At 47.1% G+C, this 18,115-nt stretch overlaps 1 protein-coding gene across 1 annotated transcript; it reads right to left on the bottom strand.

The window, feature by feature from the left end:
* Positions 1 to 338: 338 nt before the first annotated feature.
* LOC127606029 (phospholipid-transporting ATPase IF-like) lies at positions 339 to 14,980 on the bottom strand. The gene is made up of 29 exons (XM_052074019.1): positions 14,658 to 14,980; positions 12,243 to 12,359; positions 11,771 to 11,860; positions 10,625 to 10,705; positions 10,403 to 10,510; positions 9,994 to 10,122; positions 9,553 to 9,656; positions 9,429 to 9,476; positions 9,206 to 9,270; positions 8,244 to 8,325; positions 7,795 to 7,945; positions 7,215 to 7,412; positions 6,836 to 6,994; positions 6,547 to 6,734; positions 6,404 to 6,472; positions 6,074 to 6,147; positions 5,750 to 5,853; positions 5,450 to 5,631; positions 5,094 to 5,297; positions 4,839 to 4,992; positions 4,154 to 4,256; positions 3,894 to 4,039; positions 3,741 to 3,800; positions 2,883 to 3,010; positions 2,636 to 2,774; positions 2,284 to 2,307; positions 1,142 to 1,207; positions 867 to 970; positions 339 to 612 (listed from the first exon to the last, which is right to left on the bottom strand). Exons 1-29 carry the CDS (start codon positions 14,682 to 14,684, stop codon positions 372 to 374), a joined length of 3,345 nt encoding a protein of 1,114 aa, XP_051929979.1. The 5' UTR covers positions 14,685 to 14,980; the 3' UTR covers positions 339 to 371.
* Between the last annotated feature and the right edge of the window lie 3,135 nt (positions 14,981 to 18,115).

The raw sequence follows: 18,115 nt of genomic DNA, 5'->3' as shown, positions 1-18,115 counted from the left end.
CCATGCTTTTTGCAGTCCCGCACTGTCCAAATGTGTGTGCAGAGGCGTGTTGACCAAGACATCCTCCCAGAACCTTGAATAACTCCGGGCGGATCTCATCCACCCCCGGAGCCGAGTCCCCGTGGTGCTTTTGAACCACCTTGTTGACCTCACCCCCGTCCTCCCCCGGGAGGGAGGAGAGCGAGACTGCCTCAAGAGACCCAAGACTCTACTTTCCCATGGGAAGGTGGAACTGAGGCGATCTTTGACATCCCCTCCCCATCGACTCACAACATCCCGAGTCGCGGCCAGCAGTGCCGAGTGTTAAGAATGCGCAGCTTCCCCCCCCCCCCATGTGATTTTTGGTGAGATTCTGCCAGACGTGCGCTCCGTCAATGACTCATTTGACAAGAAGATTGCCCAACCCCCCCCCCCCCCCCCCCAACTCCATTTGCCGCCCCTTCTACCTGACTCTTCTGTGTGCCGGTGGGCCGCAGATGTCGGTAGAAGACCTTCTTCACCACGTCGGGAAATAGGCACGTGACGACAATGATGATGATGGCGAACCAGGCCGAGCCGCTGGACAGCAGTTGCACAAAGACAAAATACATGTCCTGCGTGTGGAGGAACGGCCTGTGGGAGTAAAATGGAGAAGAGGAAGCGCCCTCGTTCACAAATTGTGTGTGAGGGGGAACAATGTGAACAAAAACCCGAGAACGCTTCGGGGGTACTGACAATATTTCTATTGTACAGTGTTAACAATTTCGACCAACGGTGAAAGGTGGCAGCCTCTCATCAGCCGGTGTGAAACGCTTGTACTGATTTCAGGACAAAAAGGTTCTCGGCTGACGATGATTCGGTACTTTAGATGTCGGGACTTTTCTTACCAGATGATTCCTCCGTAGAAGAGAGAGAAGATGAAGTAGAAGGCAATGGAGCCCCACGTCACAAAATGGTTCATCCATGTCCAGAAGTGAGTCTCCAATGCCAGCTGTTTTTAGTTTGAGCAGACGGGGGCGATAAAGGTGTGAAACGTTCACAAACAATGTTTTGAGGATTTGACAAGGAAAAAAAAAAAAAAAACATCCCATCAGCCAAAGTGCACGTACGCACGCGCAAAATAGCACTTGAATTGAAGAGCAAACATTTTTGAATGGTTTACCTTTAACGTGACAGTGATGACCATGACCGTGAAGACCAACGTCCCAAAAGTCCAATTGCCAAACATCTGTCGGTGACAAGAAAATGAGTCCTTTTTCTCTCCACTTTACAAAATGTGATCATTATTTTCCTGCTACAACATAAATCATCATTCGAGTTACGCGTCTTAACGCTTGAACTCGTCGTCATTGCTCGGACCATGCAGCAGTTTCTCTTGAGGAAGAGACGTTGACCCAAAAGTTAATTCGAAATGTACAGTAAATGCAGCTTTTCTGTGAGTTGTTCATCCCTTTTCTAATCCGCTCGGATGCGGGCTTGCCGGAGCTTATCTGAGCCGCCTTCGAGCAGCGGGCAGGGGACACCCTGAACCGGTTGCCCGCCAATTGCAGGGCACACACAGACCAACAACCATCGGCGCTCACAATCACGCCTCGGGACAATTTCGAGTGTTCCATTATACCTGCCATGCGTGATTTATGGAATGTGGAAGGAAAGCGGAATACCCGGAGAAAAGCCACGCGGGCACGGGGGAGAACATGCAAATTCCACACGGGAAGGCCGGAATCGAACCCGCAACCTCTGCACTGGGAGGCTGACGTGCTAATTGGTCGCCCAAAAGTGACAGTTGGCTAAAACAATTTCCAGCGTCTGGAAACAAAATGATCACCCGTGTAAAAAAAATAAATAATAAAAATAAATACAACGGGCCCGGTAGTCCAGTGGTTAGCACGTGGGCTTCACAGTGCAGAGGTACCGGGTTCGATTCCAGCTCCGGCCTCCCTGTGTGGAGTTTGCATGTTCTCCCCGGGCCTGCGTGGGTTTTCTCCGGGTGCTCCGGTTTCCTCCCACATTCCAAAAACATGCGTGGCAGGCTGATTGAACACTCTAAATTGTCCCTAGGTGTGAGTGTGAGTGCGAATGGTTGTTCGTCTCTGTGTGCCCTGCGATTGGCTGGCAACCGATTCAGGGTGTCCCCCGCCTGCTGCCCGAAGACAGCTGGGATAGGCTCCAGCACCCCCGCGACCCTAGTGAGGATCAAGCGGCTCGGAAGATGAATGAATGAATGAAATAAAACGGTGTCGTTCCTAATTGAGCGCCGCCCGGCACGCAGAAAAGCTTTCAAATTGTAGGGCCGATGCTTACCAGCTGCCTGTTAGCTCGCAAGATCTGAAAACATGCACGGCATGAAGCCAGGAGGCCGATGAAAGATGACAAGAGAAGATAAGTGAGAAAAGTCAGCAACAGTTAGGATGACACAAATTGCAAAGCCAGGCAAGATGAAAAACAGATTCAAATCCAAAAACCAGAGACGGGTTATAAAACTCAAAACAAATTCAACCCGCGGAAACGCTTGCCATTAGGGAGCGCGACACATCGGGAAATCGAGAAGCGGAGACCCGGAAGGGAAAAGCTCATCGCATTCGTGCCGGGTGGGAGTTCGGGGATTCAAAAAACACGAGCAGGAAAAAAAAAAAAACGTGTCACGGGCACACACCTGCCCGTTGCCCATCAGCGTGGTGTCTTCGCCCATCAGCGTGTAGGAGCCAAAGAAAAAGACAAAAGCGTGACAGAAGCCCAAGGCCGTCCAGTAGAGGAACGTCCGGAAAGATAACAGAGCGTTCCTGCTGATGTCTCTGTCAAGAAAACACGGACGGAAAACGCATTTTCAACTCTTCTATATATCAAGCTGTGTGGGTTGAGGGGTGAGGGGTTGGGGGGGGGGGGGTCCTGTGTGGAGTTACCTGTACAGGACCGGTTTAGTCTGCAGGACGTGTGGATGAACAAGCTGTTCAAAGAGACTGTAGACCAGGATGGGCAGTGAGGTAAAGCAGATGTTGTACAGCGTCAGATAAACGCTGTCGTACAGGGTCTGCAACACAGAGGCAAGTCAACATTACGACTCGGCTTCACGGCCATTCAAAATCATTTGGGCGCATTCTCAACAGCTTGCTCGCGTGTCAAACTGGGAAGGGGGGGGGGGGGGGGTTGAGATAAATGAGTGAATGCGGACAAGCCGCTCCCCCCGCCCCTTTCTTATTTTGAGGCGCGTTCGAGAATGTTTATTGTCATCTCATCTTCCAAGCCGCTTGATCCTCACTAGGGTTGCGGGGGGTGCTGGAGCCTATCCCAGCCGTCTTCGGGCAGTAGGCGGGGGACACCCTGAATCGGTTGCCAGCCAATCGCAGGGCACACAGAGACAAACAACCAACCACGCTCACACTCACACCTAGGGACAATTTTGAGTGTTCAATCAGCCTGCATCGCATATTTTTGGAATGTGGGAGGAAACCGGAGTACCCGGAGAAAACCCACACAGGCCCGGGGAGAACATGCTAACTCCACACAGGGAGGCCGGAGCTGGAATCGAACCCGGTACCTCTGCACTGTGAAGTCGACGTGCTAACCACTGGACTACCGGGCCGCCTAATGTTTATTGTGCTGACCCCAAAAGTCAAAATCCAAAATGGCCGCACTGACAAAAAATAAACTTCAAGTTGTCGCGAACCGAGTCACCACTTCGGCTCTTGCGCAATACGGAAATGAAAAAAAAATAAAAATAAACATGCGGTCAATAATCAAGGGCACAAAAACGAACTTACTTGCTGTGAAAACAGGCAGAAGAACTGGTATAAAAACTGGGGTGTGATAAAACACACATTCTGCAAAAGAAAGAAGTGCAACGTTGCAATTCAATCATCTGAAAAAACTTTTTTTGGGGGGGGGCGATGATCAACACTTTGGACTCACCGCACCTTATAGAAAAAGTATTGCACGAGTGTGGCGATTCGAATGTAGTAGAAGTGACCGTGGACCAGCAGTAGTTTTGCCAGAAATCGAAATCTGGCAATTGCATAGTCGCTGTTTCTCACGGCCTGGCGACCTTCCTTTCCCATAATGCCTGCGGCGACAGAAAAGAGCCGTCAGGGCGCCGCTTCCCTCACTGGGAAAGGCCAAGAGTTGAAAAAAGGCGTGACGACCTCCCCCCCACTCCCTCCCGGGCGCGCTTGTTTACCGATGCCAACGTGGGCTTCTTGAATCATGCTGACGTCGTTGGCTCCGTCCCCGACGGCCAAGGTGATCGGTTTCTCTGGGGAGCTTTTTAAAAGACGCACCACCTGGACAAAAACAAAATAGCACTTTTTTATTTATTATTATTATTTTTTTTTGCACTGGATCTTAAACAGTTCAAACAAAAATATTGAATATTAAATTAAGCAAGGGCGGCCCGGTAGTCCAGTGGTTAGCACGTGGGCTTCACAGTGCAGAGGTACCGGGTTCGATTCCAGCTCCGGCCTCCCTGTGTGGAGTTTGCATGTTCTCCCCGGGCCTGCGCGGGTTTTCTCCGGGTGCTCCGGTTTCCTCCCACATTCCAAAAACATGCGTGGCAGGCTGATTGGACGCTCTAAATTGTCCCTAGGTGTGAGTGTGAGTGCCAATGGTTGTTCGTTTCTGTGTGCCCTGCGATTGGCTGGCAACCGGTTCAGGGTGTCCCCCGCCTACTGCCCGGAGACGGCTGGGATAGGCTCCAGCACCCCCCGCGACCCTAGTGAGGATCAAGCGGCTCGGAAAATGAATGAATGAATGAATTAAATTAAGCAAGAAGGTGTTGATTTACTGAAAGTAGCAGATGCAAAAAAAAAAAATAAAACAATCAACGATCCTCAGAGTCAAAGATAACGATCATTAATGTCGCTTACCTTGGCCTTCTGCAGGGGGGCCATGCGGCAGCACAGCACCGCCGAGCAGTTTTTGCAAACTTCCATAAAGAGCTTTTCATGTTCCCTCAAAGCCAAAGATAAACTGGCTCCATCCACCACCAGTCCGTGCTGGATGACGTGGTCCTCTTTGATCCTAGGAACCGGACGTTAGCAAAGCTCAAACAAGCAGTTGGGAGGCCAAATTGGACCCCCCCAAACCCCCCGCGCGTTTCGTTTCTTGGAAGACAAAGTCACCTTCGAGCCAGCCTGCGCAGCTGCTCGGCGCACTCGTTGTCCGAGCGTTGCTGCAGCAGCTCCAGGACGTTCATGGTTCGGTGGAAGTGACCGCAGGAGAGGCTGACGCTGACCGCCGTCTCGTGTTTGTCGCCCGTCAGCACCCACACTTTGATTCCCGCCAGGCGCAGGGACTCGATGGTCTCCTGAACTTTGTCTTGGAGCCTGGCGACACAAAAGATCACAACTTGCGGTTCGGAAATGCGCGGAATAGCCTGACCATCGGTTAGAGCTCAGGGGGGGCGGGGCCAAGTCTGGTCCTCGAGAGCCGCTCCTTTGAGATGCGTCAATTTGTTCAGCTGATGAGAAATCCGTACTTGTCTTCCACCCCCGTGGCTCCGAGGACCCGCAGGTTTTTCTCGACGTAGCCGAAGGCCTGCTGGAGTCTCTCCTCCCTCTGCTGCAGCGCCGTGCGGGCGCTGTTCAAATGCTTGTCCACCTCAATATACTCCTGCGGACTGAAGTGGCGACACGCGACCACCAGGGTCCGTAACCCTCTCTGCAGCGGGGATGCGGAAAAGGACAAAAAAATAAATAAAATTGGGATGGGCGAATAGACTTTGTCAATAGACTAGATCGATTGTGACAATCGTCACAAGAAACATCCCGTGACTCACCAAGGCAAACTCATCGACGTGAATCCTCGTCTTTTCGATCTCCCCGCTGGTGGCGAAAGGAAGAACGGCCGACTCTGCTCCCTTGGTGAACAGCACTTTGCCACCTTCCAGGTTGAATCAAAGCAAAAAGTTAGGAACTCAACATTCCGCATAAAATGAAGAGATTACGCTTCATCATCCTCATGCGTATGTTCAAATATCAAAGAAAAAAATAAATAAATAACAATCGATATTTCCTCCAATCGGCATCGATTACTTGGAAAATATCTTGACTTTTGTTTCTCGGCATGGACGTCGTTTCAACAATGGAAAAACCGCCGGTACCTGAAGGGCTCTCGAGGATGACGCTCATCCGTCTGCGGTTGGCATCAAACTCTAACACGTGGAGCAGTTTATATCTGAAAATGTAAGAAGAAGAAGAATCACTCATTTGCAGAGGTCAAGGTCAAACAACATAACTTCCAAAAAAGTGTCCACCCCTTCAACTTCAATGTGCACGGCTAAAATGGGGGAAAAAAAAAACGTGTCATTTGCTTCCCACTTCGCAATGATCCGCCACTTTACGTCCATTGATTTGTTATTTAAAGCACCTCATCGTCGGGCACGTCTAACCAACGTTCCGAATGAATCCGGTCACGAAACGTGACAACCTACTTCTCTGCTTTGCCCAACGTTTTGATTTCCATCGTGTCGCCTCTGATCCCGGTAAAGGTCACGCCGATCCTAAGGATGCAAAACAAGCAAACGCCGTCTGTTAGAAATTGTGTGGTTCCCCCCCAGCCAAGATTTTACTTTACCTCTTCGCTGCCTCCACTAAAGCTTTCTCATCTGGTGAGGCAGCGTAATATTCCATTTCGTTGGCGGAAAATCCGTTGACGTGGGAGAATGGATCTCCTGCGCCAGAGAGGCAGTCTGGCTGGTCGTAGCTGATCTGGACTGTGTGACACAATGACACCGCTTTGAGAAATAGCAATTCCTCTCCAACCTAAAGGGGGAGGGGGGGTGGGGGGGAGAAAAATACAATGTGTATATTTGTATTTGAAATTCAAGACACGCACGCCCTTTGTAGCGTCGAGTCGCTCTTACCAAGCTTGGCGTCGAGCCATCCGGCGAATCGTCAGTTCGACCCTCCGGCACAAGTTTGCCATTCACTTCCTGATACTTGATCCCATTGATGGAACACTCCCGGAATTGCATTTCATTTTCTGTTAAGGTGCCCGTCTTATCGGTAAACACATATTCCACCTGTCAAAAACACAAAACGGCAGGTTCACATACCTTCTGTGTGGCAAAAAAAAAAAAAAAAAGTCCGACAATTCAGCAAGTAAACTGACCGATCAACAACACAAAATGAAAGACACCGTTCGCGCTCACAGAAACATATTTTTAGCTTTGGCTAATTCATTTCTAAATTATCTTTAGCCTTTATTTACAATTACATACATTTAATCGGTCTGTTTCATACCTGGCCGAGTTCTTCATTGAGGTCTGAGGTGTTGACCTGAGCTTTCTGGTCACTCTCCTCATGGTACAGGTCTAAATCCCAGCCTATGAAAAAGGAACCAAGGAACTTCTGCATCTCCACAGTGACATAGAGTGAGATGGGAATGATGAAATTGTAGAGAACCAGGAATGCCAAGAAGTCTGAGATGAATTTCAAAATCTGTGGGGACGTAAATGGGGACAACTTGTGTTCCATTGAGTGGGTAAAAAAAAAAAAAAGAAGGCAGTCAGCGGTTAAGAGCGGAAGAATTCGAATGAACGGTTGTAAAAGCATTCGATTTATTCAATGACGGTAAACGTCTGACTTGCATTGGAACAACAACAAAAAATGGTGTTCGTTTGATGATTTCGTGGAGTATATGCATGCTACAAATGAAACGCATGCATATTTACTCATTACTCATCGAAAACAATCACACGGCGCACACATCCGAAAATCTGATCGTAAGTGAACGCGGCAGGCAAAAAGGTTATTCATGCTTTTAAAAATGTAGAGAACGGATCATCTGCTCAACTGACAAAAGGACATTTGGACAATTTACCGGGCTGCTGTTTTTCTCTTGATCGGTCTTTTGGTTGTAGAAGGGCTCGTCCCATTTGTCCTCAGCCTGCCAGGCGTATTTCAGAATGGTGCTGAGGACGGCCTCCACCAGCAGGATGACCAGGTAGATGATTAGGAAGGTATTCATTGATCTGATACGGGAAAATGTATTTAACAAACACGTACCTGACGAATACTTCTCTAGGATAAGATGCATTTTTTTTCCCCGTTGAAAATTTTAAATCATTCAAAATCGAGGGGGTGGGGGGTATAAGACACAAGTACACATGGACTGACCGATTTTTGTATGGACATTTATCAGTTCCTAGTCATTGTGGAAAAGGTCTACTTTCATTCCAATATGCCATTTAATGTCCCGTGTTCCCGATCAATATACAACGCAGATGCACCGAAATGGAATGGGGCTAATTTGACAACGAAAATGCTCACTTCTCCACTGCAGAGCGTTTCTGAGACTTGCATTTATAGTTGAGGGCCATTTTGGACTCCATCCCCGTATAAACTGCGACACCTGCGGTAAAACACACCAGAGATGAAATGTATTACGTAAGGACAATGTGAGATTGCTCGTGAAGCTAATAGTGAGTGTGGCTAAATGCCAGAAAGTGTGTTTAGTGACTTAACACTGTTTGTGTGAAGTATTAGCGCACACGTGTTGGCCCACGCGTGAAGCTAATATGTTGTAATATTCATTCATTCATCTTCCGTACCGCTTGATCCTCACTAGGGTCGTAGGGGGTGCTGGAGCCCATCCCAGCCGTCTCCGGGCAGTAGGCGGGGGACACCCTGAATCGGTTGCCAGCCAATCGCAGGGCACACAGAGACGAACAACCATTCGCACTCACACTCACACCGCGGGACAATTTAGAGTGTTCAATCAGCCTGCCATGCATATTTTTGGAATGTGGGAGGAAACCGGAGCACCCGGAGAAAAGCCACGCAGGCCTGGGGAGAACATGCAAACTCCACACAGGGAGGCCGGAGCTGGAATCGAACCCGGTACCTCTGCACTGTGAAGCCGACGTGCTAACCACCGGACTACCGGGCTGCCTATGTTGTAATATGTTGAAGCTAATACGTCCGTTTGTGCTAGCATGCTATTCAGGCTAGCATGCCGGCTAATACGATTGATGAGTCTCATAAGAAGGTGGTTTGTCGATGTTGAATAATTGAAGGACTGAAAGCGGTTGTCAGGGTGATCCTCTTTGTTTTTTTTAATGTTTTGCTGCCGTCGGCTAGCGTCATCTACATGTAATAACCTCCCTTTTGGGGACGTCAATTACGAACTGATTGGCTATGTACAGCAGGGCACTCTTTCCCCCTTCAACTGGCAAATAGCAAGGGTACACTGTCAGTAATTTAGTTCATCCGTAATCAAATCTTTGACTCACCGAATATCTCTTTGGTATTTTTCAACCTGGCCCCTCGTAGCAGCAAGTTTTCCGGACCTAGTGGTCTGACATACAGCGGAAGCAACGTCCCGCAGTGTTAATTAACACAAAGATGGACGTGTAGACATGTTGTTGTCGTCATTAGGAAAGAAATAGTCATTTAAAAATGTGATTGAAAAACAAAATCGCGAGCAGTCACACTAAAATGAATGAAAAATCTCACCTGACAACGTCCTCCCCGTGCTGAGTCACTGTTATTCGACCAACAAACCTGCGAAGGATGATGCCTTTGAGCAAGGGTTGACTTGGGAAGATTTGGGACAGAATCCTTTTGTGCGTTCGATTACCTGTAGAGGTCAGCTTCCGGTTGCTGACACTCGACGACAGCCTGCAAGGTCTCCAGTCGGGAGACCGACTGACAGACTGCCGTCTCTGCTACCGAGAAGTGCGTCTGCAAACACGGGCGCACAAAATCTGGGTCGAGTTGAGAATATTTTGGGAAAGGCGAGCCAACGTGTGATTCAAGTTCCAAGTTAAAACACGGCGCTGAGCTATCAAGGGAGGAATTTCATCTATTTGTATCTTGCCACACGCGGGTCCAAAGGAAACATGAAAATTTGTCAAGGGCTTTTTTTTACAAGAACCCCAAAAAAGCTCACTTGTATGCAATTGCCACACTTTGGCACAACGGAGAATACGGAACGCAACCACAATCAATAGTCGACAGCCGATGAATCATTTTCTCACACAATCCCACTTCCCCGCATACCAGCGGCGTCTTCACACACCTTGAGATTGGTCTCTCCATCGAGGCTGGCGGTGGTAATGTGACAGGTGCCCTCCGAACGGTCCGATGACAGCAACACCAGATCGGCCGGAAAGGTCTCGTCTTTAGCGACGCGTACGATATCCCCCACCTGCGCAAACAGCCCAGAAAACACACACATTGGCACCTACGCGCATGGACGCTGTACTCCAAATGCAGGCGTTAGATCAGGGGTGTCCAACTGATGGCCCGGGGGCCATTTGTGGCTCCCAATCCATTTCTCTATGGCCCGCGACATGACAAAATAATTTATATAATACTAAAAAAAATTGAAATTTGACACGGGCCACATGATTTCGACAAAAAATCCTGGCCTGTTTACAATGTTCCTTGCCAACATTTTCGGAGGTGAGCCGTTTTCCCTTTTATACCCGGATGTTCTTGGATCTTGTCTGGACCAGGCTTCCACTGCGGACAACAAACACGGGGGCGCCGTTCACCTCGTTGTCGGCCTTGTGTCTCAGCCAGTCCTCGTAGCCCTGTCAAGGCATCATATCAGATTTTTGCAACAGATCCAATAATTCCAGCGAGCTAGCGCACAAACGACAACAAGCGACACGGCGAAAGGGAAGCCACGAGGCAGAAGTTGTCACCTGTTTGATAGCCGTTACCGTGATGACAAAGAAAAGGGGCAGGCCGCTCGTGACGGGGGAAGTCGGAGTGTCAATCATTAACTGGAAAGACAAAGAGAGTAAACATGCTCAAAAAAAAATTATTCATTCATGACTGGTGCGTTTCGCCGGTAAAACGAGACAAACTGCCTCGCGTTTGTAATTTGCATTTGTCATTGCAAAGAGGGTCTGAGGAGATGTGGAAAAATGACACACGCTGCCACTTTAGATAAAAGAGGAACGTGCCGCACGCTGACATCAACCATCGAATGAGACAAATGCACCGTTTTGAATCTTTTCTTGGCCATAATCCAAATTATTTTGGTGAAGGGCCTTTTTCTGAGTCGTCGGTGAAGCGGCCGTTCTCTTTTTTTTGCCCAATAAGCAAATGTGTTACGGTCCACACATTCATCAATCGACAAATGACCTCGATGGTGTCAGAATATCAATGCCATGTTTGTGTGTTATGTCATCTCCGTTTCAAGATAAATAATGGCCACAAAAAAAATTTTAAAATTGAACCCCGTGTGAATTCAAGGCAGATAAAAAAAAAAATAGCATTGCATCCGTGATCCGATGTCAATTGGCCTCGGGCTGGAAAGCCGCCACGATACTCGGCTCGACGCAACGGCGTGGATCGAGTTATCCGTCCCTGCCCATTTTTTTAAAAAATAAAAAAATTGGAAGATTTGTCTTTCCTCACCGTCAAGATACAAAAGGGGCCTTTTTACTCCGTGCGGCAAATATGACCTAAGCTTCACTGACAAGTCGAGTGGGTGAAAATAGCCTTTTAGAAAGCGTCGAGTCCATCGCTGGGGCTTCACGACATAACTGAGGAGCGCTCTGACAACTTGTGAGCCAAATCTCACTCCAGCCGGCGGAGCTTTGTGATGTGTTCACGCTTAAGGGCGCTTGTAAAGCTCCATTTTTTTACTTAATTTTTTTTTTGGGGGGGGGGGGGGGTTAATCTCCTACTGGTGCCCCCACGGGCTGCCGATTCATTCACTCACACTCCTCTGCGCAAACAAGATGCATGTTTTTTAGAAGGGTGGGGCGGGGGGGGCAGCGGGGGGGGGGGGGGGGGGGGGGGTCGATGTCACGTGAGGAGATGAATGTGCGCGCGTTTACCTGTACGAGGAAGATGATGAGAAAGTAAAAGTTGGCTATCCTTCTGAACTGCTCGAACAGATTCTTGGGGACAAAATTCCAAATGGTGTACTGCAATGGAAGGAGACAAATACTTAGCGGCGCAGCAACAAAGTTAGAAGGAAAAGGACTTCCCTCCCTTTTGACGTGCTTTTGGCACTCAGAAGTCACATTCGGGTGAAACAATAGCGTCAGGCAAATGATTAGCCCGCTAACAAGTTCAAGTCAACCTAAGATGGCTGCTCAACTCTTAACGCATGCGATCAGTCTCCCGCGCGGGTGCCTCATCGTCTACACAACATTCTCACCCTCCCCAGAACAGCGCCCGCGAGAAAAGAGGACCAAACTTGGCATCCCTCGTTATCGGCGACCGATTCCAACGTCTACGTTAGACACAATCGGGACAACGACAAGAGAGCGGCCGTCCGACTGTTACTATTGAAGCAATCCGTACCTTTGATGATATGATTCGGTTGTCGGCAAAACGTTGAGGTATGTAGTGACCGCGCTGCGGGAAGCGGTTTGCGACATAAACCGTCCTGGTGTCGCTTTGGTGGGGCGGGTCAAAGCCCTGGAGGTGGAGGGGGTAGAAGGGGAAATGGAGAGCGGAGGAAAAGATGAGCCCAAAAACTTGTAAAAAGACATGAACGGGAACATTCCTGAATCACAGTTGTCATTTCCTGAGGACCCACATTTAGGACCCCCCCCCCCCCCCCCAAAAAAAAAAACAAATAGCCCAACAGCCATAGTTCGGACACCCCTGATGTACACATTCACGCGCACATGTTAAATCCTTCCAATGGTGTGGCTTGAAAAATATGTAAAGATCAGAAAACTAGCAAAATTGTCCATAACATGCAAAAAAAAAATTAGCGACACAGACGTTTTCTTACAGTCTTAAATAATATAGTATAAAGATTTTAACATGACAATCAGTGACAATTCTGGTCTTTTATGATGAATATTCAGGGCTAGTCATGGCCGAGGAGCCGCCGCCGCCGCCGTCAAAGGCGCAACGTTGCTCATACATGGCTTCATAACACTGCTTTTCAGCCGAGCCGTTTGTTATCTTTGCCAAGGGATGTTGTTTCGGCCCGTTAAGTATGTCCATTTGTCTTTTGCGGAGAGGTCAAATTAGGTTGGAAACGGTGACCCCCTTCCCAAGCAAAACAGTCCGTCACTGGTCACAAACTAACGTATTGGCACTCAAAGTGAAGAGTCGACATCGACCGGGTTTGACAGAAATAGGAAACTGCAACCGAGCCATTATTTCAAACGTCAGGTGCCTGCCGGGAAGTGAGAAGTGCAAACTGAAAAAAACCCACATCTGGTGAAATGACTGCTGAGTCACTCTTGAACAGAGCTACGAGGACTAAAGTTCTCCATCAAGACCCATCAATATGATGGCAAGAGTCCAACGACGCTCGATACCAAGTTACAAAGTGTTTAATATTTGCTAATAAGTGCCATTTTAACAAGAGCCCGAGTCTGTTACACTTACATTTGGTTTCTTGTTCTACAACTTAATGTCTGTGTTTAAATATTCTTGAGAATCAAATGTTAATTTGCTCCTGTTATGATGGCTTACCATAGTTTCAGGAGCATAAAAAAAACCAACAACGATATAATCATTTATTTGCTAATAAGTGCCATTTTAACAAGAGCCTGAGTCTGTTACACTTACATTTGGTTTCTTGTTCTACAACTTGATGCCAGTGTTTCATATTCTTGAGAATCAAATGTTAATTTGCTCCTGTTACGATGGCTTACCATAGTTTCAGGAGCATTAAAAAAAACAACAACAACGATATAATCATTCATCGTGATAGTTTCTGTGAAAATATATCATCCTGAAAATGGGTTACGGGGACAGATATCGAGTGGAAATAGCTGCGGATGATAAGATAAGAACGATTGACTTCTTGAGTGTTGAGGACGGATGTGTTCAAAAGTCCTCGCCAACCGTCTGACACGAAGCACCTGGAGCACCAGCAGCTTTGATAAAATTCGCGGTCTTGTGATTCCAATCAATTATTTTATGATGACCACGTTTTAGTAAATCATTCACCAGTCAATAGTTACTTTAAAAAGACAGGTATCCATGTATTTATAACAAAGTAATACAGATATATACACTACAAAACCGCAACTTTTGCGCTGTTACGACAAATGGAAAAAAATGGTAAGCTAGTACGAAGTTAGTCTCGAGCCCTGCCACACAGATGAGAACAAAGCTCGCGAGAGGAAGTCGAACGTTATTTGCTTTCCATGAATGCGCAAAGTCACACATAAAATATTCGTTTAAAAAAAAGACAGTTTAGGATGGAAATGATGCGTTAACCCGAGCAGTCAACGCCCGCAAATATGTAGCAAGTCATAGCACAAAACCACAGAAGAGACCAGAGTATTGTATTGTAAGAGTTGTAACGCTACGCGGTAATGACCGGTATTCAACACGAAAGAAGAGGATGAGCTGGCTTCTCGGCACGAGGGCGAATCGTACAAAACGCCAACGGAGCCAAACCAACTTCAAACTGACTTCGCACAAGTTGAGCAAATGAAAGCAGCCGCTCTGCCAGTGCGTCTCAACTTAATGCCAGTCGGAAGTCAACTCAACGCTAACAACCCGACTGTCGATTTGACTACATTGTCTTCTCGTTTTCAACCAACTTGACGTTTGCTAGCTGGTTGGATTATATGGATCGACGTTTTTTTTTTTTTGGACACATCATCCAAAAGAGCTATCTGGCAAAGCTAGCTAAACAAATTGCCCCAACTAAAGTTCGTCCATATTTTTCTTGGCTACCGTCACCCGCCATTTAAGTGACATGTCTCAAATGCAGTGAACACGTTGCAGAAGAACTCCTACCAGCTGCTGTCGTATCCATCGGAGCATCCTTGCGAGAAAAAAAAAGACGTGCCGAGTAGCCGCAACCAGCCACTAGCCAGCACTAGCAACTAGCTCCTCCGCGGCGAAAAGCGTCCCGCAACATTAACGTTTCCCCCCCAAAAGGCAACTCCTCCTCGCGATCGCATTACGCGACACATTCACACTGCGTCGTAGTGCAAAAGATTACAAGCGGCTCGTCCCATTTTGCGATGAGATTCGGCCCAAAATGCTCCGCAGTCAAAGAGCCACAGACGACTGAGCACACCAAGTCCCAGCAAAGCTACGCTACATCTCTTCTGTTGGCTTGTCTTTCTACAGGAGCGCGCCGCGCGACTGCTGTTTCCACTTGCAAGCTTCAGCGCCGTCCAAGGCACTCCAGGCAGCTTTGCAGCGACACCTGTCGGTCGACAGAAAAAAATACATTAGTTTCTTTATTTGTCTGTGGTTTTAAAATTGCGTGTGCGTGTACTTACGTGTGAGGAGCTATCATTATATTGCTTTTCCGTAAAGCACTTTGAGCTCCTTTGTTGTATGAAAGTTGAAAGTTAATTCATTGATTGAAACCGGTTTCGTCAGTAAGGGGGAATATCCGGGTGGCTTCTTCCAATCTGTTGCATCGTTGTCGTTCATTCTCCCATGTTCGTGTGACATCATGTTGCTGCTTTTACATAGTTTATCTGGCCCTGCCTGGAAAGTTGTATCAGAATAAGAAAACCTTTATTTGTCTCACGATTGGAGAAATTTTCAATTTACAGCAGCAAAGTTATGAAAGGAAGAACAAAAAGTACCGGAGCTGCTGTAAAGGCAGCCGCTCTCGCAGCGCCATCTTTAAGTCATAATAACATAACAGCAAAGTAATACAACGCGGCACATAAGACACAATCATTCAATCTTAACCTCTTTTCTGCATTCTCTTTGTTGTTTGAAGCAGTTCTAGGTGAAGGAGGTGAGGATCAAAGTTGTCTTTTCGAAAGCAAACAAGAAGTTTATAGAGAGGTCAAGACTAGAATCGGTCATGATGGGATACGATGTGTGTGTTCTACACGTGAATCGGAATTTTTCCGCGTTTTACCACAAATTTTGTGTAATGACATATTCCTTCTGCCTTACAAGCACTGGTGTCAAACATGCACAATTCACATATTTGCAAACGTCAACCAAGTTTCAGCTACATTCAATAGCCGCAGTTATTTTGCGTATTGTGTGTGTGGGGAGGGGGGGGGATTCCCTCTCCACTTTAAGTTGATGCAGAAGCAGCATCTTTACAGGCCAGATTGACTGCGCAAATCCTGTGCTTAATCCGCTATCTGTCTGTGTTGGGATGCGAGTCCTAAAATCAGCAGTTACTCGCACGTGACTGCCGTTTGCTAATCTCTGTTGCGATGATTTACATAACCCACGTAAAACCACGACGAGTGCGACATCTGTGACTCTTGACAGGATAAAATGGACATCTATAGGACCATATTGACAAGCGTTTGAACTCTCCAACGGGGTCAATAATCTTACTTTGAATTTTTCTTGTCAGGAATCGGCTGATACTGTCGTGTGCTCACGTTGCAGTGACTGCCTTGTTGAAATTCTGCTGTGCGCTTTGAAAGCACGTGCATGTCTGTCAGAGAAATGGATGGCAAGTTCCCAAGTCATGCCTGGCTGCATTCCCAGAGTTGTATTCCAAAACGATGCCGTCATTTTATGAGTACTCGTTAAGGGCTGTCACCAAACGGAATTATTCATGACATTGTGTCGGAATAAAATAAAACCCTATTTTTTAAAATGACAGAAAATTGCTTTGCAAAAAGAAAAAAAAGAAAAAAGATGTTTGCTAATTCACATGCTAGGCAGCTTGGTGACTTATTTTGACCCATTAGATTGGCTTTCAAAATTGGATTTGGACGGGCTGTTTTGGTTGCCATTTTAACTTTGTTTTTGTGTACAAAAGTTGAGGTGAAGTGAATGCAAGTCATCGTTGGTGGTTGGATGACTCAGCGGGCAACACCTCAGACTGGATGCAGTGTGAGGCGTTCAAAGTTCCGCTCAGGGCGGACGGCCCAGCTCCACAAGATGGGTGGGTTGTCCGCTGGAAAAGCTTTGCCAAACATATCATGTCAGAAAGTTTCTTCTTCTTCTTCAAAAAAAAAATGTTGCTCCTTAAATTAGCATTATTTTTTTGAGCTATAGCTACTTTAGCTAACCTTGAGTGATCTCAAGGTTAGCAAAGTACCTGTAGCTCAAAAAATTTATGCTAATCCTGCCGTTGACCATTCACCTGCATCACAATCCCCCACTGGCTGCAAGAAAAAATACTCCCAGACGCGGTGCAATTATTTGTATACGTATTTAACCGTAAATTATGCATATTAATTCATCAATACATCACCATATTGTGCATATTAGCATGAATTAAAAAACACTGCTTACACTCTGAGTTCCATTCATGCATCTCCATTTGCACTCATTGGCGATTTCAATGAGCGACCCACTTAGAACAATGTTGGTCGGAGATACCCGTTGCATTTAAAAAAAAAATACTGTATATATATATATATATATTGTGAATGCGAGTGTAGACGGCTGTGTGCATGTGCCCTCTGGCGACTTATTTGGGGTGTTCCTTGCTTCTTGCAAAAGGTCCGCTGAGTTAGGCGCCCGGTCACCCGCAACTCTCTCATCACGACAAGCAGTCTCAAAAATGGCCGTGCGATGGATGTCTTGCTATGTATACTCTTGGTCAGTGTGTACAGTATTGGACAGAGTTAATCCCTCAGGCCTGTTTAACCATGGCTGATCCTCTTTGTAAATACCCCAGCACTAAGTGGGTTTCAATCATTACCGCCAGCTACCCTGATTAGTATAAATAGGCTTAAGGGCAAGTTCTTCATCTCAATGTAGACTTCCCGTACTTCCGTAATGGTCTGGCTTTTGGATTCCATTTTGTATGTGTGGATATTAATGTCTGGTTGCATTAGAATTCACATTTCTCTCTCTCTCTCTGGGGAACAGGGCTGAAATAGTGCTCCGGCCTAAAAGCAATTTAGAAAATGAATGGAGTGGCTTCGAGACGAGATGGTGGGCCAAATGCCAATTGGTCATTAGCCTCAGTCATTGGGGGAGTGGGGGGCGGCGGCCTCTTTGGGCTTTGTCTTGAAACGATCTTAAAATGATGTCCAATTTGTCTTGGCAATCGGTGTGCCTCCAGATGTGGGAAGGGATCGAAACGTCATGTATGGCAGGTTTCCCCAACCGCCAGTCCGCGGACCGTTACCGGTCCGCAGGGCATTTGGGGCCACGCCGCACAGAAAGAATTGCCTTAATTCCGTTTTATTTATTTTGGAATACGAAAGATGTTTTATTTTGAAAAATGACCAATGATTCTCCGTTACATCCGTCTGTGTCAGTCTTGACACACGTCAAGCCACGCGTCTGCGTCACGTGAC

The sequence above is a fragment of the Hippocampus zosterae genome, chromosome 8, assembly GCF_025434085.1.
Source record: "Hippocampus zosterae strain Florida chromosome 8, ASM2543408v3, whole genome shotgun sequence".
Classification (NCBI taxonomy): domain Eukaryota; kingdom Metazoa; phylum Chordata; class Actinopteri; order Syngnathiformes; family Syngnathidae; genus Hippocampus; species Hippocampus zosterae.
This window is presented reverse-complemented; position numbering and strand designations above follow the sequence as displayed.

Coding starts and splice junctions, on each gene's coding strand:
- LOC127606029 (XM_052074019.1), bottom strand. CDS start 14,684: ATGCTCCGATGGATACGACAGCAGCTG. Junction 10,706..11,770: donor TCATCATCTTCCTCGTACAG/GTAAACGCGCGC, acceptor TTGTCTTTCCAG/TTAATGATTGACACTCCGAC. Junction 2,308..2,635: donor CGCTGATGGGCAACGGGCAG/GTGTGTGCCCGT, acceptor GCATGTTTTCAG/ATCTTGCGAGCTAACAGGCA.